Source organism: Condylura cristata, unplaced genomic scaffold, assembly GCF_000260355.1.
Source record: "Condylura cristata isolate star-nosed mole 26May11 unplaced genomic scaffold, ConCri1.0 scaffold00001, whole genome shotgun sequence".
NCBI lineage: Eukaryota > Metazoa > Chordata > Mammalia > Eulipotyphla > Talpidae > Condylura > Condylura cristata.
Genome location: NW_004567102.1, coordinates 85,400,585 through 85,424,423, shown reverse-complemented (window position 1 = coordinate 85,424,423; position 23,839 = coordinate 85,400,585). Strand labels below are relative to the sequence as shown.

The window sequence follows — 23,839 nt, the reverse complement described above, 5'->3', positions numbered from 1 at the left end:
TTCACGTATAGGAAAAACAACTTGAAAACCTTAACACACACCCATCCACTGACTCACGCCAAAACCAGGATAAGAAAATTACTAGGGAGTTAAGAATAGCTGGAGAAGGGATGAGAGACAGCCTTTTCTCACGGGGGTAGGGTGCCAATTAGGTCAAGTATGCAAATTAGCCTCAGCTCAGAGCCTGAAGGAAATTGGGTCAAATCCAGAAACTAGCCTGCGGGCAAATTAAGCACCTTAATGCAAATTTTAATTGATACACAGTCCTACCACCTTCCTCTAGCTTATGTTCTGTGGGGCAAAACCAGGATAAAAGTTTGCGAGCTGACGCAACGCGGCCTGGCGGAGCGGTGAGCATAACGCAGCCTCGGAGGGAGCACGTGCGTTATCTCGCTTGATCTTGCATCAATCTGGGTGGAACCGGTTTTTTTTTTTTTTTACATTTTATTTTTTTAGATATATTCATTACATCATCCTTCATTTTTGTGCAGTGTGACTTCCCCGTGCAGTCCCCACCACCCGCTTGCCGGCCAGCGTCGCGCAGCCCCTGTCCTGCCCTTTCCCCGCCCCTTGCGGTGGAGCCAGTTCTGATGTCACTGTCCACCTTACAGAAGGGCAAGCAGGTGCAAAGTGGCATCAGAGTTAAACAGCCGAATTCCCCTAATACACAAAGAGTTCTTAAAAATCAGTAAGAAAAAAGACAAGCGAATTAAAAACGGGCGAAAACACGGATGGACATTCGGACAAGAGGGAAGCTAAGTGGCCAGTGTACACGAAAAGCTGCATGAATGCAGTGATAGTCAACAGTGGAGCCTCAACAGCTCAGGCTCTCCCCAGTCTTGCTGGCAAACATTGAAATGGCTGAATGAACTTTTAGTGTGGGGCTGAGACCTCGAGCACACGCTAACACTGTGTTAAGGCTACCACACCCGTAAAAGTGGTGCCTGCCACGGTAGCGATGCTCTGTGGGCCCCCAAAGAAACACATCTGGGGAGGGGTCTGGCCTGTGAGTCCCTCCTACAGTGAGGCTGGGCATGGCTGGGTGACTGGGCATGGCTGGGTGACTGGTCATGAGCCCTAGCCAGCAGGCGCTGGCCCTTCCGCAGGACTCTCTCTGGGCCCAGACCGCTCGTGCCAAGGTGCCAGAAGCCCTATGGCAAGGCCGCCGGCCAACAGCTCCAGCAGGTTCCAGGGGCCATCCCGATGCCCCCAGGGACACCAGCGCCCCGGGAGGGCAGCAAGTTGTGGTCCAGGCTACAGGGAGCCAAGAGCCTCCCGCCCAGAGCAGAATCGGGCCGTGAGGACGGCTGCTGTTTTTTCAAGATGTTAAGTTTTGGGACCGTGTTGACCAGGAAAAGACACAGAGCCCACCAGCAGAAAAAAGGTCCTATGCTTTGATTCAGCGATTCTGCTTCCAGGAATCTAGTTCATACAAACCCTCTTGCAAGGGTGGAAAAATGACTGTTTTTTAATAACCAGTGTGTCCACAGCACAGCGGCAGTGGAGCAGAGACGCGAGTCAGCAGGACTGTGAGTACAATAGGAACGATCCAGATACGCCTCGCGTTAGCCACACAAATACTTATCGTTTCGTAGAGTCCACCCGCCGCCCCATCAGCCCCTTAACTGGTGATAGAGTGAGGGTGGGGGAGGCGGGCAGACGTGACCACGGCCCCTCAAGGCTAATGGGCAGCGCGGATGGGAACCTTCAGCGCCTGGGCGGAGCACTTGTTTGTGGGGATTTCTGTTTGTCTGCTTTGATTTGCTGCCCAGCACACTGGTAGTGGAAGGTGGTGGGTAAGCTGGATTCCTGGGCAAGTGTGAGAGCCGCTGCTTCATTTACTCAGCTGGTGGAGACATCTCACAGTCCCAGTGTGAGCAAGGCAACCAAGTCACTCCCAGCCCCGATTTAACTTTGTGTTAAGAAAAACTGTAGGTAGAGGGAAGAAAAAAAAAAAAGAACATGGTTCTGGCCATATCAGAGAGCGTACAGGAGGGTGTTAGAACGGTACCTGGAAACTGTCAGTCAGACCCCCAAGCCGATTGTTTTTGTCTTATTGTCAGAATCTAAAGCAATAACACTAAAAAACAATGTTCTTTCTAGCATCTCGTACCACGAAGACAAACAGCTACCTCCAACATTCACAGAGCTCGTAACTTCCGAGTTTATGGCTCTACTGCCTGTTCTGAAAAATCTTCGCTTGGAATAAGCAGTTCTGAAACCTTTGAAAGGGGCAATTATAGATCATCTCACCTTATGGGACATATGTGGAAGTGTGGTATATGAAACACATGTGAAATAGAATACCATTTGCTAAGTAAATGGCATATGCCCAGCATTTAAAATTTTGTGACTATTTGTTTTTAGTTTTTGTTGTCTGTTCTACTCATGAAAACCAGGTTTTGGGCTTTACGCTTCTCTCTATTCAAGACAGCTTATCGAGGCATGCATGGATCTCTCACATCCAAATAGAACAGTTCAGTTAAGGGATTCCAGAATAAGCGCGCCCATCACAACGTTATTCACATTTTCCTGGATTCGTTTTCACTAGCACTCACGTTCCACTTCAGTTTCTGGGCACCCACTGCATTTGGAAGTGTGCCCGAGGCGCTCAGCACCACAGGGCGCACTGAGAGGGCAGGGCGAGGCCAGAAACTCTCCCTGTGAGCCCACAGCGGCGCACAGGTCTCCGCTCACTATCCCCAGTATCCGTGACTCCAACCCCGCCCCACCCAGGCACACTCCCTGGGCCACCCCCCGACCTACGCGGACCTCAGCTCTGGGTTCCCTCCGCTCTCCCCCACCCCCCGGGTCTGCGTGGAAGGACACGGAAGGAACCCACGCCCGCCCCCGCGTCTCTCTTGGCCTTCTCCATCAGCTCATCCTGGCGCTCCAGTGCGCTTGTGCTGCTTTGGTGCTGACGCGGGGCCTGGGGGGGCAGCCCGTCACCCCTGCTTTAGATTATGGCGGCCATCTCCCTGACAATACCCTCAGCTCTCTCCAGAACATTCCCAGTGGATGGGCAGCTACTGTTGATTTTCAGCGAACCCCAAACCCCGAGTCGCGTCACTTCCCGATGCCCGGCTCGGCTATCCAGGCTCATCACCGAGCCCGTGGAGACTGAGGGTTCCACAGCCCGCTCCCCATGCCCGGGCGCTTCCACTACACCCCTCACGGCTCCCCCTGCACCCCTCTGCCCCCGCCACCTCTTGTCCTCCAACACCCACTCCTTCCTTGGGTCTCAGCGGGTCACTGCTCCTACAGAGCTCTCCTCTCCAGACCTCCCTCTGGCCGCGGATGCCCCTGCCATCATGGCTCTGCCCCTTCTCCCATGAATAACAAACTTGTGGTTTAACTTGCTTTCTGCTTGTTTCATCCTCACGGCCACCAGGCCGCGGAAGCCACGGTCTGGGGTGCAGGACTCCGCCTGAGACACCCGGCCCCCAACACGGGACACTGGGCTGGCACGTTCCATGGGCACCGACAGTCACCCTTCGCGGGGCCCCTCAACCTCACGATGCCCGATGGTTATCTAGACGAGGACACCGAGGCACAGAGGTGCTAAGCACCCTCTCCAGGCCACAGGTTTGCAGGGTGGGGCTGGGCCTCACATGTGTCTCCTGCCCTCAAGAAGGGGCCTGTGGCGCTGCCCCACATTCACCTTTTCGCATCCCTCCGAAGGGGTCCTTGTTGGGCTCGTAGGGCATCCTGCCCATCACGTCTGGCACGCCCACACCCTGCTGGTAGGGGGCACTTGGCGTCATGGAGTTGCGCTTTGGGAACGAGGCGTCGCTGGCGTCTGAGAAGGGGTCGTGCACACTCACTGTGCTGCTCCTGCGGAGGGGGCAGAGGGACCTCCGTGAGGACGCAGGCGCTACCCACACGCTCGCCCGAAAGTCAGCCAACCCCGAAATCTAGACAGGCGAACACCACCGGAAATACGGCATGTGGGTGAGGCAGCCGTGGTCGCCACTGAAAATCGCGCTAGGAAACAGACGTGCTGCTCCCGAACATTAAGAGACGCGTGCGACTCGGCCGCTCCCGGGGCGCCACGTACCTTCCGCCTTGCACTGGGGTCTGTCCGTGAGGGGTGGAGGCGGGAGTGGGTGGCTTCAGGTCACCCGGGACGTCCGCCATGGAGTTACTGCCGGTGGACTGGGGCGTCTGCGGCCCTTGCAGGGAGCCTGAGTTAGCTGGTGGTGGCGCGAGAGAAAAGGGGAGAACAGAGGTTGTCAGAGCGAGTCTTCCTGGCCGGTTATTAGAAAATAAAAGGAGAGAAACAGGAGCAATATCCACCGCGGTGACAGTGAGGTAACGCTCCTGGCTCTCACCTGGTCTAGAGTGAAAATCTAGAAAGCCGTTTCAGTGAACTACTAGAGTTTGGTGACGTGGTCACTGCGACCGTCAGTGATGGCTGCACCGTCTGCCTGCACAACTGCTCTCTGGGGAACTCACCCCAGAATGTATCTAATGGGAAGGAAGGTGCGGGCAGGAAAAGGTCGTTTCAGGGCTGCTTGTAGTGGACAGCATCTACGTGTCTGACAGTAAGGAAGAGGGGTGGGAACTTCCGTATATCCATTTGATGGATGATTAGGATGGTTTAGAAAGTTGAATTCTGGGCTTCGGCAGTGAGAAATCCAGGCTGAAAAGCAGACAAGGAGCTTACGCCACTTCGGTGCCTTCCCTGTCTGGCTGTGTCTGCTCTGTCACCACTAACAGTCGCTGCTGGAGCCCTGGAACCCGGTCTGCCACGCAGAACGCGGGGCCCGCTGGCCACACACATCAGCAGGGCTTGCAGATTGAGCTTTAGCTGTGATTCCACCGAGACTTATAACTGTAAGCCCACTAGGAGCTTGGAATTGAGCGGATCTTCTCAAAACTTGAATGGGGGCTTGAAAAAAACTAACCCGCCCTTACAGAAGGGCAAAACATCGTTCTCTAGAGGGCGCCTGGCTACCACGGGGCGTCGCCCGCCTGCATCAGGTGCTCGGGACACGTTGGCCTCGCGTTTTAATAGACAACACTGCACGGCCAGACAGCGGGGCACCCTGGGGCAGCAGGCCCCTCCACACCTGGCCCGGGGAGTGACAGCAAAGGCCGTGACCAGGATCCCCACGACCACGTGGGGCAGGTCACCGCTCCTGGAGGAGGGACCCTGCGTCGTCCGGCCCCTGCTCCCTCTGTGACGCAGCCAGGCTCAGGACTGCTGCCATTCCTCACGTTTTATTTTAGAGAAAGCAGATCCGACGCGTGCCTGGCGCCGGATGGAGGCGCGAGGGGTCGGAAGTGCAAGGGCCCATCTCTGGCCTGGCGCCCGAGCGGAGCCCGCCCAGGGTGGGTGGGGGTGGTGCCCCCATCAGGGCATCTCCCCGAGCCCAGCGTGAGAGGCTCAGGGGAAGTGGCAGAGAGCCCGCAGGCCCGACTCGCCATGTGGACATCTTGAAGGAAAGCCTTATTAGCCCCCTGTGCTTCCTACCTGGATTTTGGTAAAACCCTGAAAATGTCCATTAAAAAAAACACCTTCAGGCTGATGTTCCAGGTGTGATGCCCCTGGAGGAGGCTGGGGGGATAACCCGCTCCCTCAGTCAAGGCTGGGCCCCGGGCCACCAGGCTGAAGCTTCAGAATGGCCCCTGTTTACAAGTACTCGCACTTAGCGCTAATAAAAAAAAAAAAAAGGAAAAATTCTTCTCTCTTGCCAGTGCTTTTTCCTTTCCTTTCAGGAACAAAAAAAAAAAAAGATGAATGCAACCTCTTGACGCTCCATTAATAGAGGAGGCTGGCAGGCTCTCCAGGATATCCCTGCCTTTTGCCAGAAGCTACAAATGTATACTGGAAAGTAAACACTGGGAAGGTTATTGAAGGTTAAGTACATTCACAGACTTCAGACTGTACAGTCAGACTCCTAGCTGGGAAGATAATTTACACAGCATGAACCCGGTGCCCCAGTCCTGGCTGGGGCGGCTGCAGTGGGTGGGGAGCAGAAGAGCTGATGGGTCCCAGGTCTGCAGTGAGGAGGGGTCACCCAGAGGGCGCCTTTGTTTATGACCCCAGTCCCTTTCTCATTTATCTTCCGCTGAGGATTCCCTGGTTGGATCAGTGACAGGTTTTGTGACATCACCTGTCAGCTAATAATAGCAATGCAGTCAGCCACCTGCCAGCAAAGATGGATGGGATTTTGGTTACAGACTTACTGACTGAATGGGGTGGGGGTGGGGGTCTCCTGGCCCCTGCCCGTTCCCTCGTCCCCTGCAGCTCACAGGCTGCCCAGGCCTCCGGGAGAGGGGTGCTGCCTGGGGCCCGTGCCGTTCATTAGGATTCTGCCAACTCCACAGGTCACTCACTGGAGCGTGCCCCCCCAGGCCCTCCTGGCCAGGATCATGGGCTCCTTCACTCCAGTCACCGTGGTCAGTCACCGGGGTCCAGTGTGGGAGCCACCCGGGGCTCAGGGCGACGCCGTCCAGTGGCCGGCAGTCGAATCTCAGGCCCTCTCAGCCAGCCCCAAATCAGCGCTGGGGGACAACTGGGAAGGGGGCCAAGTGGCCGGAGCAGGCGGCGCCCGCTCAGAGTGCCCCTCTGAGGAACAGCTAGGTGCTTCTTAGGAACCGTCCAGTCTAGTTGGCTTGATGAGCTGCTAAGGAATAGACCGTACTTATGCTCTAAAGGGAAAAACTGACTTTCAAGAACACGGACTTTGAAAATTAGCTCTTAAAAAGTCTGTGGCAGGCCCTCCCTGGTGGCGCAGCGGGTTAAAGCACAGCACTGAGAAGCTAAAGCCACTTCCGCATGAGTTCGATCCCCGCCTGCCCCGGAGGAGACCACATGGCGTGGCAGACCTCTCCTGACCCGCCCGCTGCTCCCCTCAGCAGTGTGCTTCGTTGATCTGCCTGTTCTGCTCCCCACTCTGTCTCTGGTGAAGCCTCTCACCGCCCCTGAGCTTCTGGCCTGTACCCTGGTTCTGTATGCACAAATAAAGAAATCTTTAAAAAAAAAAAAAAAAAAAAAAAAGTCTGTGGCTACATCAGACCCTGACCTGGCAAATGGTGGGGATTATTTTCTATCCGGCAATAACAGCGCTTCACAGAGATCCTTTCCTAAGAGAGTCTCCGTGGGGGAGGGCCACCTCCGCCCCAGGGTGCCGGGACATGCCTGGCCTCCGGGCTGTGCCCGGTCCGGAGCTGCTGGGCCTCCCCTGCTTCCTGTCTCCTCCCGGGGCCTGGGCTCTGTGGGGGGCCACTGAGAAGGACGTGGTCTGAAGAGCATCTGCAATCCCAGCTCTTTTGTGCCGTCGACACGATAATGCTGCCACAAAAACGGCAGTTTAAAAAAAACAAGGCAGAGCGCTGGCCACTCAGGGCGCAGGCCTGAGCTGGGGTGGCCTCTGGGCGCCCAGCCTCTGGCTCCCGGGGGCCGCGCTCTACCCTCAGGGACCCAAGTTCTCTCCTGGCAAAGCAAACAGGCCTCCGGCCCTCTGCAGACACCGCCACTGTGGTCCCCACACCCCGCTGGGTTTTTATTTTGGAAAAACCAGCTTCAGAGCTGTTCCTAGCTCACGGGCTGGCTTGTGAACTAAATGAGAGTTTCAAAATTAGTTTTCACAGTTTCTGCGGCCGAGGCGGCCGTCTGCGGAGCTCAGGAACCCAGACCTGAAGCTTCGACGGCCGCCAGAGCCCTCTGCCATGTGTTGGGTGAGGTCCGGCCCCAGCCTCACACGCGGCATCACCTCCCAGCGAGCGCCAGGAGGTGACCCAGAAGGGAAGAGCGTCTTTCTTGGGCCCCTGACGCCTCCTTTTACACGGAAACGTTTCACCTCTTACAAAGGTATTCGCGAGGTGATGGGTGTTGGTAATGTGAGGTGGATGCACCGGCACCCGGTCTTGCTGCCTGCTGTCTCCCACCCGTGTGCCTCTGTGCCTCAGTTTCTCATGGCTCTCTGCGCCGTAGGGCTGAGGGAGGATTAAGCAACAACACATGTAGCAAAGTGCCTGGAGTGTTTAAGAAGCACTGGCATCAGCTAGGGCCGCCTGCCCCGAGAAGGCGCCTGCCTGTGTGATACAGGGTGCCAGGCATGGCCTGCACCATAGCACGGGGCTGGGAGGGGCCAGGAACTGACGAGAGGACCAGCAGACCAGCGCCCAGGGCCGAGGGACGCAGAAACGTCTTCCTGCAACAGGGTGGACCCTAGGAAAAGGGGAAATTCCAGGTTCACTGCCCCACCCAGAAATAGAGAAAAGAGGAGAGAAGGAATCTAAAGAAGGAAGCAGGATGGAGCCAGAGGAGACCTGAGGGAGCCACATGGAGCAGCAAGCATGTGAGGAAGAAGCCGGGCTCGTTTCCTGACCCTGGACTGGCTAAGGCAGACGTGGGAGAGAGACCTGTAGGGAGGTGACCATGGCAGTGTCTATATTGATTTTGATGATGCTCTTTTCCTCCCAGACCTGTCTGGCCATGTCTGACCAGAAGGTGCTTTTGTCTTGTGGTGGCTTTCAGACCTGGCTCTGGGCCCATCCCTCTTGGGTGGGCTTTTGCCCACGAGGGGATGGGTCACTTCAGGTGTTTGATTTAGAAATTATATTCTTTGTCTTCCGTGTTGTAGACTCACGGTATTAAAGTCCCTTTTCATTAAAGTCATATGTGTTTTGTCTTGATGTGGGCAGATGGCAGAACCTATTTAGAGCAGGCAGGTTTGGGGGTTCGGGTGCCCCCTCCCCCTGCCTTGTAACATTCCCACTTCTGAAACTGCATGGAGTAGAAGAGGCTCATCTAGTGACTTCGGATTTGCCACTGCCGGGCAGAACAAAGCCTGCAGGAGCTGAAAGGTCAGTGTGGTATCTAGGTGAGTGACAAGACAGGTGTAAGGTATCATATCTTGGCTTTGCTTCCGAGAATTTTGGGGCCACCTTCATCGCTAAGAAGTGTTTGGGAGTCTCCTACCCTCTAGGTCAAAGCTAACTAGCTCCCAGATCCTGGCACAGGGCGCAAGGGCTGTGGCCACGCTCGTGTATTGAATTCCCTGAAAGAGAGAGCCCCAGAAGGCAGGGGGCTGGCAGTAGTGGCCGACAGGCCTGTGGGCAGTCCTCACAGCGCAAGGTGGATGAGGGCATGCTGACGGGCAGGTGGGCTACTGCAATGCCTGTAGGAGGAGTTGAGGTGTATCGCTCTATTGACTAAATAAGCCATAAAGTAAAAAAAGATGCCTTCAAAATGTGGAATCAATGGCAAAAATGTCCCCAATTTTGTTCTCTCCCTTAGACATGTCATGGGGGGTCCAATGAAACAAAAGAACTAAACCCAGCACCCGACGTCTGCTCCGCCTGCCGGCTGGGCCTGGGCTTGGCAGACCGGAGCTGCAGTGTGTGCACCTACCAGGGGAGGGTGGCTGGAGCTTGGGCTGCTTCTTGGTGTCCCCGGTGCTGAAGACTTCCGGTGGGGGCTCCTCCCCTCGCTCTATCTTGCACTCGAAGGCAAACAGGTACTGAATATACTGCTTTTTCAGGGAGCTCGCTGCGCTGCTGGAGGTGCCCACATTCAGGGTGGTGGCCAGCTCACGCCACTTCTTGTTTTTATTAACCTAAGAAAAGCCCAAAAAGGCAGGGTTATCGGTTTGCAGTAGAGGCTTGTTTAAAGCCAGGGGACCAAAAAGAAAAAAAGAAGCACTTAATGTCTTGGTTTACATTTTTTTTCCATTTGCCTCTTTTAACTAATGCTCATTACTCCCACTCAGTAGTGCATAGACAGCATTTACAGTTATAAACCCATTAAGGAGCCTGCTGATAGCGACATAAAAAGCATAGCTCATTGAGAATCTTCTGCTGGTGCGTTTTCTAACGCCGCCACGCAGCCATCGGAGCCGGGCCGTGGGCGTGGGGTCTGGGCCTGGCCCGGGACACGCACGCTCAGCCCCGCCCACGAGGACCCTGTGCCCGCTCTCGCACTCACCCTGGGCCCACCCCACTTCAGATTCTTCTAAAGGGCACCTAAATGCCAAGTGGAAATGCAGCAACTGAACTATGTTGCCACTTCAGTGTTTGGACCTACATATGTAAAGCGTTTCCTCCCAGCAGTCCAAAGCCTCCCTCAGGGAGGAGGCAGCAAGGCTCCTGCCCAGGCCACACCGGCCGCAGGTCGGGCACTAGCCGCCAGGCCCGGCGGGTGTCCCGGAGGGCAGGTTGCAAAGGGAGGAGAGGAAAGGGGCCAAAATCCCCGAAGTGTCCCTCAAGGGTTGGAGGCCTTACTCTGACTTGGTTCCCATCGGGGAGCAGTCTTTAAGAGGGACCCCGTGAAGGGGCACCCCAAGGGCTAAAGGAACAGCGATCTCTGCAAATGCTGGCATGTGGACTAACGCCCTCGGAGCTGCTCCGTGTCCTTACGTGCGTGCACGCAGGCGCGGGTGCTCCCGGGGCTGCGCCAGAGACGCAGGGCTGCAGGGAGGCGCGGGTGCTCCCGGGGCTGCGCCGGAGACGCAGGGCTGCAGCGAGGCGCTGCGCTGCTGTGCGTGGCCGCGGCACCTGCCCCAGCCGCCTGATCGACCGGCAAAGGTCAACCGGCAGCGGCCCACGAGAACCTCAGCTGCGGTCAAGCAACCCTCAGCAGCCCCACTAGCAGAGAGGCTCACCTGGTACAACGCCATGAGCAAAGTGAGGGCTCGGACTATTCCTCCACTTGTGTGATGGGGGAGACCCGACTGTTCAGCTCCTGGGGCTTCTAAAAATGCCTATGCCGGGGCCTAGGCGCACACAGGCAAGACTGGGGGTCTCGGTGCGGGGCGAGGTCAGGGCCTAGCAGAGGCGAGGGGGGACCAGGAGCCCTTCTTCGCTGCTCCCCATTCAGTTGGTCTGGTGCTGTTTTACCATCTGATTGCCCAAGGCTGAAATTCAGCTCTAATTGTTCCAAGTGTGGGTCTCCCCACTGGGAGCACCACAGGGAGGGCAGAGAACAAAGCCTCTCCTGTATCCACCCTTCAGAGCCGGCAGATGGAGACCAGCAGGCACTTGGGAGTCCCAGGGGTGAGATGACTCGCCCTTGGGTGGGTGGTTGGAGCCATATGGGCCGGGCAGGTTGCCTCAGCAGGGTTTTGACCCAGGGGGCCCAGAGCGGCTCCTTTTAGGCCCCGGGTGAGAGCTCAGGTATCCGCAGGTGGCCAAAGCGCCCAGGGGTTTCTGATGGGTAGTGAGGCTTGAGAGCTGGAGCGGTGAGCAGCACCCCCAAGTCAGCCTGCCCAGAGGCCTGGGGCGGAGAGGACTTTCATGGGTGGAGATTTTTGTGAGAGGAAACATGGAGTCTCTGGGACAAGTGCTGAGTGCCCGTGGCCTTACCCACTGCCGCTCACCTGTGCCAACCCTCCGATCTCCTTGACGCAGACATAGAGCCGGAACAGATCCAGGGGCTTCTTGCCCACAGCTGGCAGGCTGGAGACGGGGGAGCCCCTCTCCTCCATGAAAGTGAGGTACCGGTCGACCCACAGCTTCCTCTCGGGCTCGTTCCCCAGCTCATACACCTTTGTGATCTTTTCTCCAGTGGTGGTGGATGAGCTGGACTTCTAGTGCCCAGAAGGAGCATTTGGAGATGGGACATGGGTGGCAGGCAGAGGGCAAGGGAAGAAGGCGAGAAAACAGTAATGAGCTACCAACTACAAGAAGAAATTTCAAATCTACTGCTATCACACAACAATTAGGAATGAAGGCTACTAGTTCAGGCAGACACTATACATAGTCATTAAAAATTTACTTTGACTTCAAATAAAGGGCCCAAACTCCCCCTTTTATAGCCTCGAAAACAAAGCCGAAAAATACCAAAACCCTTTTTATTCATATAAGCGTTGAATCCCAGAAGGCAAGATTCCAGTGACACCTTGAGCCGTCTTAAAGACAGAAGTGTGCGAACTCACGGAGCCATCACAGTGAACTGGAACTTTCACTGTGAGCACCAGAGTCCCCCAAACTGACGGACTCTTACTTTCCCGTGAAAACAAGGACAGCTACGCTGTGTCCTCATTAACACTTCGATCACGTGCGAGAGCCAGGCCACGGCACTCTGGAAGATTCAGGAGTCACAAGCACAGGAACCAGAGATGCGGGCGCCCTGCTCGTGCAGAGCTTTGGCCACGGAGGGCCGGCGCGATGACCTGTTTCCCTACTTCAGATTCGTGGGCTTCTCTGCCACCGGATGGGCTCTGAGACAGTTATTGTAATCATTTCCTTCATGTCTTGAAAATGTTGTTTTGTTGATGTAACTGACACCCAGCGGGTGGGAGGCGGGCAGATAACCTGGGTGTAGTTAGCAACTATCATCTCCAAGACACAAAAGGGGAAACTAAAAGGTTTTCCCTTGTGAGGAGAACGTGTGGATCTACTCTCTTAGCTGTTCAAACAGGCTTCTCAGGAGGCCTTGGTTGGGTCACAACGTGCTATTCAGCCGCCGTGGGACCGTCCACGGCCCTTGAGTGCACACAGCCTCTGTGACGCCCTTGCTCTTCGCCTTTTTACTTTTCTGCCTGTACGTGACAGCTCTGAGCTGTTTCTGCACACCCAGCCTCCGGTGACGTGATGCGGGAAGGCAACACTCTTGGTCTTCAAAAGCCCAACCGGCAGTTTCTTTTGTTAGTGTACTTACAACATTTGTGTGCTGCAGGGTGAGTGTGGAAAACTACCTCTAAATTCTCCACTGGAGCAATAATTTATTTCCTTGGGACCAAAACTGGGTCAGTCATTTATTTGGGATAATAACTTATTTCCTTTGCTCATGTTTCTTACTAGGCGTCATGTGTAATATGTAGCTATTCATTTAGCTGGCACTTTTCTTAATTCTTTCCTACTACATTAGCTTAGCCTAACTGTAAGCATATCACTAACATTTTGAGGGCCAAATTGAGATGTGTTGTTATCTTGTGTAGTAAAATAATCCCCAATAAAAGTAGGCCCTGAACAAAAGGGGGCCGAAGAATTAAACTAACAGGGCTGGGGAGTGCTCCTTGCCCTGCCAGGTCTCCCAAGCTATTCCTGCTGAAATGTTAAGACGACAGCTTTGGAATTACTGAGACAAAATCTTTACATCAGATATACAGAAACGGGTGATACCTTGATGTAAATAAAAAATGCAGGACTGTAAGTGGAAAAAATGGTAAGTGTGCTCTCTTAGGGTATACTCTAAGATGCGAAGGGGAAAAAGCACCAGTCACTTCCGAATGCCCCTGGAGCAGAAACTAAAGCTGCATGCACACCCCTGCGTGTTGTGCATCTACATACACACTTGGACTACGGAACACTCTGTGTTCAGATTTCGTTTTCCATATTCTCATACCCAGTGAAAGTCTGACTAGGAGAAGGAACTATTCTAACCCATTTGATGCCCAAGCTGTTAACGCTTCAGAAGCCTGGTCATCAGGGGCTGGGGAGTTACCAGGTTCCTAAATACCAAGTGAACTTTATCTTCTTTGCAGGAGCTAAACTGACACTATGGGTCTCATGTTTTTTAAAAGTGAAAAACTGGAATGAAAAATGAGGAAAGAAGTACTATTGCTTAAAAGCAGTACAAACAAAAAGCTCCAATTTTCCTATTTTTCCTCATATGAAAAACTGAGAGGTAAAAAGTCTGATGCAATTTAAGAGAACAAAAAGTCACCTTAAAATTATTCTGAACAGCTCTACCAGCGCCCTGAGCATAAGGCCCGCTGTCCTTTCTCTGGGTACCCTGCAAGCTGAACTAGGGAGCAGTTCTGAAAGAATATTTAATCACGATGAGCAATGATGTCATAGAAACGTTTGCTTCTACTTAGGAAAGGAGTGGATTTTCCTAACCAGAAACAGGCCTAAAAAATGCTTTACACGAAGGCTGAGGACATGTATGTTAGCTTTTCTTATCTTTCTTTGCTAAAGAAACTTTAACAAAGTTAAAGTTCTGATGACCTCATTTGTTCTCTTACAATTGGGAAAAGGTGAAAATACTAGTTTTAAATAGAATGATTTTTCCGTCTTCATATCTTCAAAAACAGCATGTATGTACCAGAATGTAAGGAAGTACGTCTGAATGAAAAGGAAGTGGCCAGGTCTCGGGAACAGGTTACCCCGACAGCTCTCCTTACTCTGAGTCTCCCCCGCAGGCTTGGGCTGTCCTGTGAGACACTTGTTACACAGCACACGGAAGCCTGGTTGTCTGTTATGTGCATCTGGCTATCTGCCTGCCCTCCTCTCTCCAGACTAGACTGCAAGTCCTGCGAGCCCAGGGTTGTGCCGATTTGATCGGCAGCAGTGACTGTCACTGCAGGCCCTGGACAGGCGTCAGTTTTCTGAATGAATACTGAAATGGCCAAACATGCTCTGAAAAGCCTGGCATCACTGAAATAAAAACGAACAGCGTACTGACATGGCTTCAGCGAGGAAGGGGGTAGTTTGAGTCTGAAAGCTGAGAAGGGATGCTGCTCAGGGCCAGCATTCAACAGCCTCAGCACCTCTTTTTGCTAATAATTAACTGATCTGAAAGTTAGCGTTGGGGTGTCCAAACAGAGGACACAAACCTTAGGAAATAAAGATTATGTACTTTGTCGAGCTCAACACAAGGCTTAAGTCTCAGGTATTAGCTATGACGACACCTAGGGAGAAAGCAGATACACACTCCCTGCCGACAATGGCCAAAACCAATGGGCCTGCAGAATGCGGCCAACTCTGCCAGGGCACCAGCACAGCGGGTATCGCTGCAGTGCAAAAGCTGCACCTGATTGTTCTGAAACGGCCACAGAAAAGGAAGGGAGGCGGCCGACAGACCCCAGCCAGATGGGATGGTGGTGCAGCGGGGCTTCCCAGGCGTGCTCATGAGGTCTGTAAGCAGTGTCCCTCATGTCTCTTCAGCAGCGCTACGTCTCTGCCACCTTCACCCTCTGCCTGGTGGTAAGGGCACGTGCGTGTACGTGCATATGTTTATTTTTATTTCGGCTCTTTATGACACGACTCTGTTGATCTCTCACACGTCTGGCCTACGGTTAGCCAGGCTCTGTTAGGGTGCTGCTAAGAGCAGTGGTCAGTACAAACTGCAGTTGCAGCTCAGAGCAGTTCTAGCTTCCTAAATTGTGTATTTCTGCGGGGATGTCAAAGCAGAGCTAATCTGCAGTCCTTCCTGGATCTCCTTTGATTCTCATCTTGAATTAGCAGCTCATTCAAGAGCGTGGCTGTCTCTCAGGGCAGACCCCCCGTGTAACACTCTCCTCGACCTGCCAGCTTCTCTGCTACTGCCAACAGTGTGCCTGCAAACTCCTAACCTTCAGACAACGGGGGCGTAGAAAGGGGTCGTGTGTGGGAAAGCCTTTGGAAAAAAGGTAATATGCAGATTTAAGTATCAATGTCTTTCAACCAGAAAATGAAATCGATAGTTCAGTTTGTTACTTATTTACATAGAAAGTGTGCGGTTTTGCTGATGTTTTCTGCAGGACTCACTGGACAGGGCTAAGGCGACCAGCAAGTGAAAACGTCCTAAATACGCCAGCCACTCTTTAGAATCCAGAAGTTAGTAAGGTGGAACAGAAAACTGGTAATATGGCCTATTCACAGTCTGCACTTTTAACAAATTCTGAGTCTTGATTATTATCATAAGGCTTTAAAAATTGTGATTTTTTTTTTCAAACACTGAAGCATTGGGATGTTGACTCGGGAAGTTATAATTTGAGTTCTGCCTTTGAACTTGAGAGCACTACTGATCTGAAACGCGTTTTCACGATTAAGACAAAGTAAGAACCCGCCAAGCGTGGGCACCAGCGCCCGCGTGTCGCCCGCCTTCTGAGAGTCAAGGCGCAGAACAGACATCACGGCGGAGGTGAGTTCTGCTTAACCAGCCTTAGGAGCATTTTCCGTTTCATCTTGGTTGTTGCAAAAGCGAAACACATATCTACAGAGAGGGTAACAGCCCACACCCCTTTCTTCCTCTGAAAAGGAAAATGCTAGTTATACCAGAGCTCCACATGAATTTCACAAACATTTACTGCAACCACCGCTCCTCAAACCTTCATCTCTATCTGTTTAAACCAGTGAATGGATAATTAATAGCAGCCTCCTTTTGGGGTTTTGACTAGATTGCCAGATTCTGCAGTTAGAGTCTTCTTCCCTCCAAGGTGCTTTTCCTGAGCTGTGCCGTCAATGCTGGTCTTATAAAAATTAGCGTGTTAATTAAGCCTTCTTGGCAAGTAATTGCATGTTAAGGCCTTTTTACAATTTTTTTAAGAGATCTTTTGACTTCCTATGTGAATGTAAAATAAAGGTTACTATAGTGCCATCACTTTTTGTTATTGGCACAGAATTAATTTCTTCAGTCGGAAAACAAAGGCCTCGTGCTACAGAGAGGCCTTTATTTAGATAGCACATGGACATCAACACTTAATTTCAAGGTCACTGGTCATCTGGCGCAGGATATAACTGTTCTGCCTCCAGTGAAGTGCATGCAGGTACATGCTATTCTTCTCAAAGCAATTTTCCGAATACTCACCCGCATGGACATTTCTACAGGGTGCTATCACTTTCTGACAAAGAGACTTAAACGAGCAAGGCTGACATTGTGCCAAACTCTGTGTAGGACTTTAAGTGTAACAGTTACGTTTTCAGGTAGGCAGTTCTGAGATGAGCGGGCTCAGACCCCAGGGCCCGGGGGGAGGCTCAGGCCGAGCGCCACTCCCGTCTTCCTCTCTGCGGCTGCTATTAGTTCCCATGTCAGTGGAGAAGGAGCAAATTTAAACTTCTCCGCCAAGCCCACCATGGGCAGTCAAACAAGTCACTGTGTGAAGGAGTTTGGGCCCAGTCACACAATCACATGCTTATATGAGTTGCTTCGTTATAACAGTGGTTTTGTTACCAGAAATCAACTTCTATGTACACATCAACTTTATTCATTTTGTTACTAGTATAATTATAAAGAAAAGCCTTTCATGGATAAATTATGAAGAAGTCTTAAACAAATCAATAAGCAAGCATTCAAGTAGAATTAATTAATCACCAAAAAACCCCAAAAAACCAAAAAAAAAAAAACAGAAAAAAAAACAAAAAACCAGAGCCACTTACAGGGCTTGATGGAGTCTTGGGCCAGCCTGGGCTGCTAATGCTATCACTTTCATCTCCATGAAATGAGGAGATGCTAGCAGAGCTGGGGGACATTGGGGAAGGGACTGGCAGGTTGCCTGGGGTTGGGGGCTGAGAAATACCCTGAGAGCTGTAGCTATCCTGTGGTAGAGGAATAAAAAAAAAAAAAAAAAAGACAAAGGTAGGGCAAACTTTATTTAAAATAACGAAAAGCACATCCAGTTTAACAGACTAATTTATATATATAGTGATATATATATATAAAGACATGTACAAACACACACACAAAACACACACAGAGAGGTGGTAAACCAACATTCTCAGTTAGTAGGGCTGGGTCAGTTTGCTGGACGCTGGAGAAGGCCACTAAGCCACCATGCTTCCCTGAAGCTGACACGAAATGCTAAGCATGGGTTACCCCTTATGAAAGAAAGAAAGGAAAAAAAAACAAAAACAAAAAAGAAGCTGTTCACCTTATTTATCAAATAAGGCAGGAAAGCAAAATATTAAGTATGTTGCTGCTGAGGCGGCCAAAACAGGAAGCTATAAACTGAAGGCAGAGAACACGGCTGCAGGTATCCACACCAGGCGAGACCCCTCGCTTCTCCCCGCCACAGAGCAGATTCCTCGCTGGGAGTCGTCCCTCCGCCCCTCGCCCCCACCGCAGTTGAATGCCGAAATGCCGTAAGAACTAGTAACTTTCAGATCCAGCCATGGGGGCAGCGAGACAGCATGCCGCGCACAGTGAGGCAGGCAGAGGAGAAGCCAGGGCGGACACGCAGGGACACGGAAGGGACAGCGCTGAGCAGGCAGCCCCGCCACGTGCGGGGGGAGGTACCTTCGACTTGCTCTCGGGCTGGGCCGCGCCTTCTTCTTTGCCGTCTGCTTTGAGGGGGGCGGACAGCTTGGAATCACCAGAGGACATCATATCTGCAAGACCCATAGATGCTAATCGAAAACAGGAGAAAGAGTTTAGGATTATACACGGATTCTCCTGGCCAGGCGCGGCACCCGGGGGCGCGGGAAGGGAACCGCCCTCGTGGGAGAAACTCGAGGAGGAGACCTGCTCAGAGCAGACCAACTGCTCAAGACTAAGCAGCACCACGTTCTGACCGTCCGTCCGTCTTTATCTTTCCGAACAAGAGAGCTATCGTTTACTCGAGACCCAAACTGCCGACGGTCAACACTCATTATCTTTTCAAAGCCATCACAGCTCTAAGAGTAGGAGACAAATGGAAATGAGTCCCCAGGAGCTGCGAGGAAATGCACCGAGTGTGTCTGTGTTTTACCTGGTGACGGATTTAGCGCTGCGTTCATTTCCTAAATTCATGTAATCATGATGTTGCAGAATCATGGGACGGTTTACACCGTTTCCCTGGGAAGTCCTATCGCCTGGCCAGGTGGCCTGCTGTGTGGTAGCGGAAGACCATCTTAGCAGACGGCCAAAGCCAATCAGATCTAAGGTGCTTGGAGGGGAGGCACCCCCTCTGGGCGGGGAGGCGCCCTTCATCAGCCCTCAGGGGCCACCCCACCGGCCGGCGGCCCTCCAGACGGAGCCCATTCGCTGTCTAGGCTCAGGAATTCTGTGAAGCCCATGGAGGTTTGGGAAGGAGAGGTTCGCCGAGGAATAACCGACCTATACATTTACTACAAAACGAACGAACATTTCAAGCTCAAAATAAGGGTTCAGATTTGTTTCCAGAGGAAGAACTGGGCTCCGGGAGGGGCCAGTGCAGCTCTCTGGGTAACAGCCGAGTTTGCACAGCAACCCCCTGTGAGAGCATCTGCACAGCCCTGGGCCGGGAGCTCGAGGCCCACAGATGCGAGAGATGTGCGAGAGCGAGGGCACGAGGCAGGAAGAGGGAGGGAGTCCCGAGGCGTGAGAGCGCGTGCAGACCACGGAACCTTCCCTCTTCTAAAGGGAGGAGACCCGGATCTGAGGCCCGGGACAGCGCCCCGCGGCCCGCCAACCCGGGGAAGGGGCGAGCTGCGCACGTCGCCCCCCAGAGCACGACCGCACATATCATGTATTATTGTGTTTTAGAAAATAATTAGTTTTAATTACAGCGGTGAGCGGGTGAGCTGGGCTCTGGCGAATTCGCTGGCAAGCTCGGTGGTGCTAATTTGCTAATATCGTTAGCATCGCCGCAGGTTGAGACCAGAGGCCTTGCCAAAAGCCTCCCCCGCACGTGCCCAGGAGTCTACCCGCACGCTCCAGCGCGCCCCGCTGTCTGCACGACTGTGGGCTGGCTTTGCAAAGCCCATGTGCGGCCCCGTCAGCCCTTAGAGTCATCAGCACACACACACACACACACACACACACACACACATCATAATTGGGGTGTTTTTCTTTTTTTCAAATTACTTTCAATACTTAGACTTTAAGAACTGGAACAAAAAGCTCTTTCAAGGGATGCAGCTGCAAGGGAAAAATCTATTGGGATCAGCTAAAAATGCTGTTATTTTTGTGAATGTGTGAAACCTCAAAACAGCAGCTGAGAGAGATCACACCAAGAGGCCCGCCTGCTCCAGCCGCGGAGAGCTCCGCGCTGCTCCCTCTCTGGGGTCCAGTGCGAGCTGCATTAGTGATCTGCACCCTCGGGAGAGGAGAAGGGACGCGCCGGGGTGTGCCAGGGCGGAGGGCGGTGTTCCAGGCATGGGCGCGGTCACGTGGTTCCAGAGACAGTGGCAAAGTCACGGGCACGTGATTTCCTGTCACATCCTGCTGCTCCAAAGTCAGAAGCAATGGTTGCATCCATATTTATAATAAATTATGCCCAAACACTATTTTTTTGAAAAACAGCAGCAGTCACAGCCTATTTTATGCACTACATGTGTGAATAGACACAAACATAATGTTTGCGCATGAAGATCTGATCAGTGCGTATCAGTCTAATTAATGAGAATTTACGCTGATTAAAAATCAGACCTAGAGGAACCTAAGCATGTACTTTGGCGTGAAATTCTCCAACCTCCTTTCCCCTGTTATATTCTCCAAAGGAGCACTCAGAGCATGCACACACACACACTGGCAACGAGGCATGGGTGCGTGATTTTGAGACACGAGTAAGGACAGAATCTAGAGTAACCCTTTTTCGGGTACTCCTGCCTGAAAACTGCCTTTTTTGTTTTTGTTTTTTTAAAACAAAAGAACCTCGATGGGCAGCGCCTTCTACTCTTCCTTTTCCTGAAAAGCTTATTTTTAACTTCTTCCCAGAATCCTCGGCAAAGAGCCACAGGCCGCAGGGGGCCCCCGCGGCCTGATTTCCCCCCTTCCCCAGGAGACAGGAGCCCCCCAGGAGCAGGCTGCGTCAAGGCCAGGCGGGCTCCTGCTCCTGACCGGGCAACCCGCTGTGCCAAGGGCGGAGGAAGAGTGCAGGGCATCCTGGCTGCAGGGAGGACGCGAATGCCTTGAACACATCGGCCTCTGGCTTTTCCACTGCAGTTCAGAGCTGGAACGAATTCTTTCTTTCTAGATCTGGATATTTTATTTATTTACTTTCTCACTTTGTTGCTCATTTCTGGACAGTGTTAGCCCCCCGCAGGTGCGGTCCAGGTAGTTCTCCCCCCGCCGCAGAGCCCGTGACCATCACCAGGCCCCGTGCTCGTCCCTCCCCTGCTTAGGCCCTGCCCCCCCCTCCCCTGCTGTGTGCCTCAGTGCTCAGGGCAGCTTGCACGCTTTGTCTTTGTCCCGACTCTTTCTTTGGCTCCTCTATGGTCCACCTACAAGTGAGATGCTGCAGATTCTTCTTTTCTTTATTACCGACTTCTCCGAGCATGATCCCTTCCTGCTCCACCCACGTGGCTGTGACCGGCAAGGGTTCATCCTGTCTGATTGCCGGGTAGGAACTGATGTCGAAGAGCTCAGAAAGCTTACACACCTCAACAAAAACAAGGCAAACAGCCCTGTCAAAAAATGGGCAGAAGAACTATGAAGGACACTTCTCCTCGGGGTGAGTCCTCAGCGCAGCCCGGGCCAAGGTCCACACTGGGTCTGACAGGCACAAGGCGCAATGGCCTAGCGCGCTGGACTCAGGCCTCCAGTCCTCGTCTTCCAGCTTCCTTTCCTTACGCCCGACGAGGCTGCAAAATCAGCGCCAGAAGACAGCACAGTTCTTTCCTTTTCACGGTCAGCAATGCACCCTGCTCTCTATTTTGCTCCTTGCTTCTGAGAACACAAGGAGCCGGTCTACGTGGGCAGGTCTGCAGCTGCTCAAGACCGTCTCACGTGCAGCAATCTGCACAGACCGTGTTAACAACACACATGCAGGAGAGAGGAAGGCTCAGGACAGACCCACTGCCATCTCACGGGGCCACCAGGCCTGGGAACGTGTCCCAAAGCATCCCGCAGAGGCGGCATCGGTGAGGTGCAAGGCTCAGGCCCGGGGAGCGGTGTGGCGGAATCCCCCTCTTCACCGCTCCCCATTTTAAGAGGCCTGGCTTTCACAGTTTACACGTCATTTCGTTTGGGGGGAGGGCAGCGATTCAGTTAAAATCATTAATTTTTAGTGAGCAAATAAGATCCTAACGGCTCCTCTCACTTCTCGTCGGCACTCCACCAGCGATGGATGGAGTGAGGGGCCAGCGCTTCGTCTGGAAGGAACCCAGGCTCCGGGCAGGAAACAGTCACCCCTCGGTGACCTGGCACTCGATGCCAGGCGTGGTCTCGCGAATCTCTGCGGTCCACCAACAGCAGTTCCTATGCGGAGCAGCGAGCTCTGCAGAGCGACCGGCGGCAGGCCCCTTGGGCAGGGCTGTTCGTGGAGGCCTCCACACTGGGGTCCCCGAGCCGGAGCACAGGGACAGAGTCACCCCAGCTGGCGGGGGAGGCAGGTTCCTGGGCTGCTGTGAATTTCTGGTGTGGTGGTGGGGGAGGAGGGGCAGGAGCTGTGGTTCCCCAGGTGGCCCCTGGCTTTGGGGAGCGCGGAGCGAGCGTGGAGACTGGGGCAGGGAGGCCGGGTGAAGAGGACACCGTCGTCAGGACGGGGCAGTCAGGCTGGCAGTCACGGCTGGGTGAGGCAGGGCTCTGGGCATGGCTGTGCCTCCCGCGAGTGGGCTAAGCTGCGAGGCGCCCTGCAGTTAGTACCGTGACTCCTGCGGGCCAACCAGGCCTGCTGTGGGGGCAGAGGCAGGTTTTGGAGTTCAGGCCTCTCCTCTGAGATGGCTTAGACACAGACAAGTCTGAGGCCGATTCAGACCGCGGAACTGGACGCAAACACGGACACTAGAACCGCTCAAGCTGTGTAAGCAAGGCGCATTCAGTCACGGCCGTGGTCAGACGGGCCCCTTGGGGGGTCCCCACGCCCACGCCCCCTTGCCCTGCCTCTCTCTCTGCCTCGCCCCTCTGGCGGGCTTTTGGCCCCGGCACTGTCCACTCTCACCCGTGGACTCGGCCGACGCCCGGTCGCCTGCGGCGCCCACCGGCTCGGAAGCGGCTGGTGCCGGCGCTCTGGGTCACCTCGGCTCTTCGCGAGTGTCCTCGCGAGGGCAACCCCCTGCTGTCGGCCCCGCTGGCCCCTCGGCCAGCTCAGGAAGCCCCGAGTGCACCCCCAGGAGCCGCCCTGGGGTCGCCCGCACGATGGGGACGAGCCCTCAAGATCACTGGCGCTATCCAGACGCGCCGCCAGCCCACGAGGCCACACCCTGCACGCGCCGCGTGGCTGTGGCCCCCGCTGGCATCTGACTTAATAGCCGGGATAAAACCCCGTGGACATGGAGAAGGACATTTGATGAGTGTTTAAATTACTAAAACTTCAATATTTCGAAATGCACAATGCAATAAAAAAAAACAACAAAAAACGACTATTTGCTGATACAAGAGACCGCAAGGATAAATGGCCTTTCACTGAACAGATTTCTACTCCATGAAATAATGGATAGCCGAATTATCTAAATAGTAATAATAATGAAAAGAAGCCCTCTCTGTGAATCTCCGTTAAGCTGGTTATTCCTCAGGAACGCATAAATCTCCCTAGGCGGCACAGTGCCATCTGTTTGTTAGCTAGCTATTTTTGTGGCTCTGGGGTCCCAAGGAAGCAGGGGAGCGAGGGCTGCTGACAGGCAGCCCAGGGTCACTGCCCAGACTCGGCGGCCCCCTGCTCACCCCAGGGAGGCTAACTTCATTTGAGAACCCCCATTTTCACTCTAGCCTTATTTCACAAGCCACTCGCAGATGTAGCAGGGGACGGTGCTATTGTTTCAGACCCTAGAAAACCACCAACATGGACTCGGACGGACGTGAGCCCAGCCCCTGACGGTCAGTCTGTCCTTCCTGACAGGCGGCAGCCGGTCTGGACCTGTCCGGGCGGAGCGGTCACGAGGCAGGGACATGGCGGGAAGGAGGCAGGCAGCCCCCCACTCTAGCGGCCTTTCTAAGGGGACACAGCACTGCAGGGGTGAGTGGACACTGCCCAGTCATAGCTTAGGGGCTGTGGAAGCAGCATTTTCCTGTGGGCCGTGAGGGAGCAAGAGGCGGCGGCTCAGGGCACACGGTGACACTGGATCCTGCCAGAGCGCAGCTGCTGAGAGGGCGAGCAGGCTGACCATACTACACATCTCAGCAGGTCGCCCCAAATCCACTGGAGACGACGGTCTGGAGACGATGGTCTGGACAGCCTCCACAGAGACAACCCGGGAACGGGACTTATGGGGCAGCTGCTGTCGCATTTACGTTTCCAGAAATGATAGAAGCACAACCCCCCTCAGTCACCACCGGCACCAGCGCCCTGCCTCTGGTCATCTCCTGTGAAACGGGACTTTTACAGGCACCCCTATTGAAACAGCACAG

General features: G+C 53.7%; 1 protein-coding gene across 4 annotated transcripts in view; it reads right to left on the bottom strand.

Moving 5' to 3' along the window:
• Positions 1 to 23,839, bottom strand: part of ARID1B (AT rich interactive domain 1B (SWI1-like)) — a 301,215-nt gene that overhangs the window by 12,130 nt on the left and 265,246 nt on the right. For 3 of the 4 annotated variants that reach the window (XM_012722087.1, XM_012722079.1, XM_012722082.1), the window contains exons 9-14: positions 17,891 to 18,000; positions 17,035 to 17,193; positions 11,328 to 11,537; positions 9,365 to 9,569; positions 4,058 to 4,193; positions 3,662 to 3,834 (exon numbers count right to left, since the gene is read on the bottom strand). In XM_012722087.1, the coding sequence (XP_012577541.1) occupies positions 3,662 to 3,834; positions 4,058 to 4,193; positions 9,365 to 9,569; positions 11,328 to 11,537; positions 17,035 to 17,193; positions 17,891 to 18,000 (993 nt within the window). The remainder of the gene's footprint in view (positions 1 to 3,661; positions 3,835 to 4,057; positions 4,194 to 9,364; positions 9,570 to 11,327; positions 11,538 to 17,034; positions 17,194 to 17,890; positions 18,001 to 23,839) is intronic. The other variant, XM_012722073.1, reaches the window with a different exon arrangement.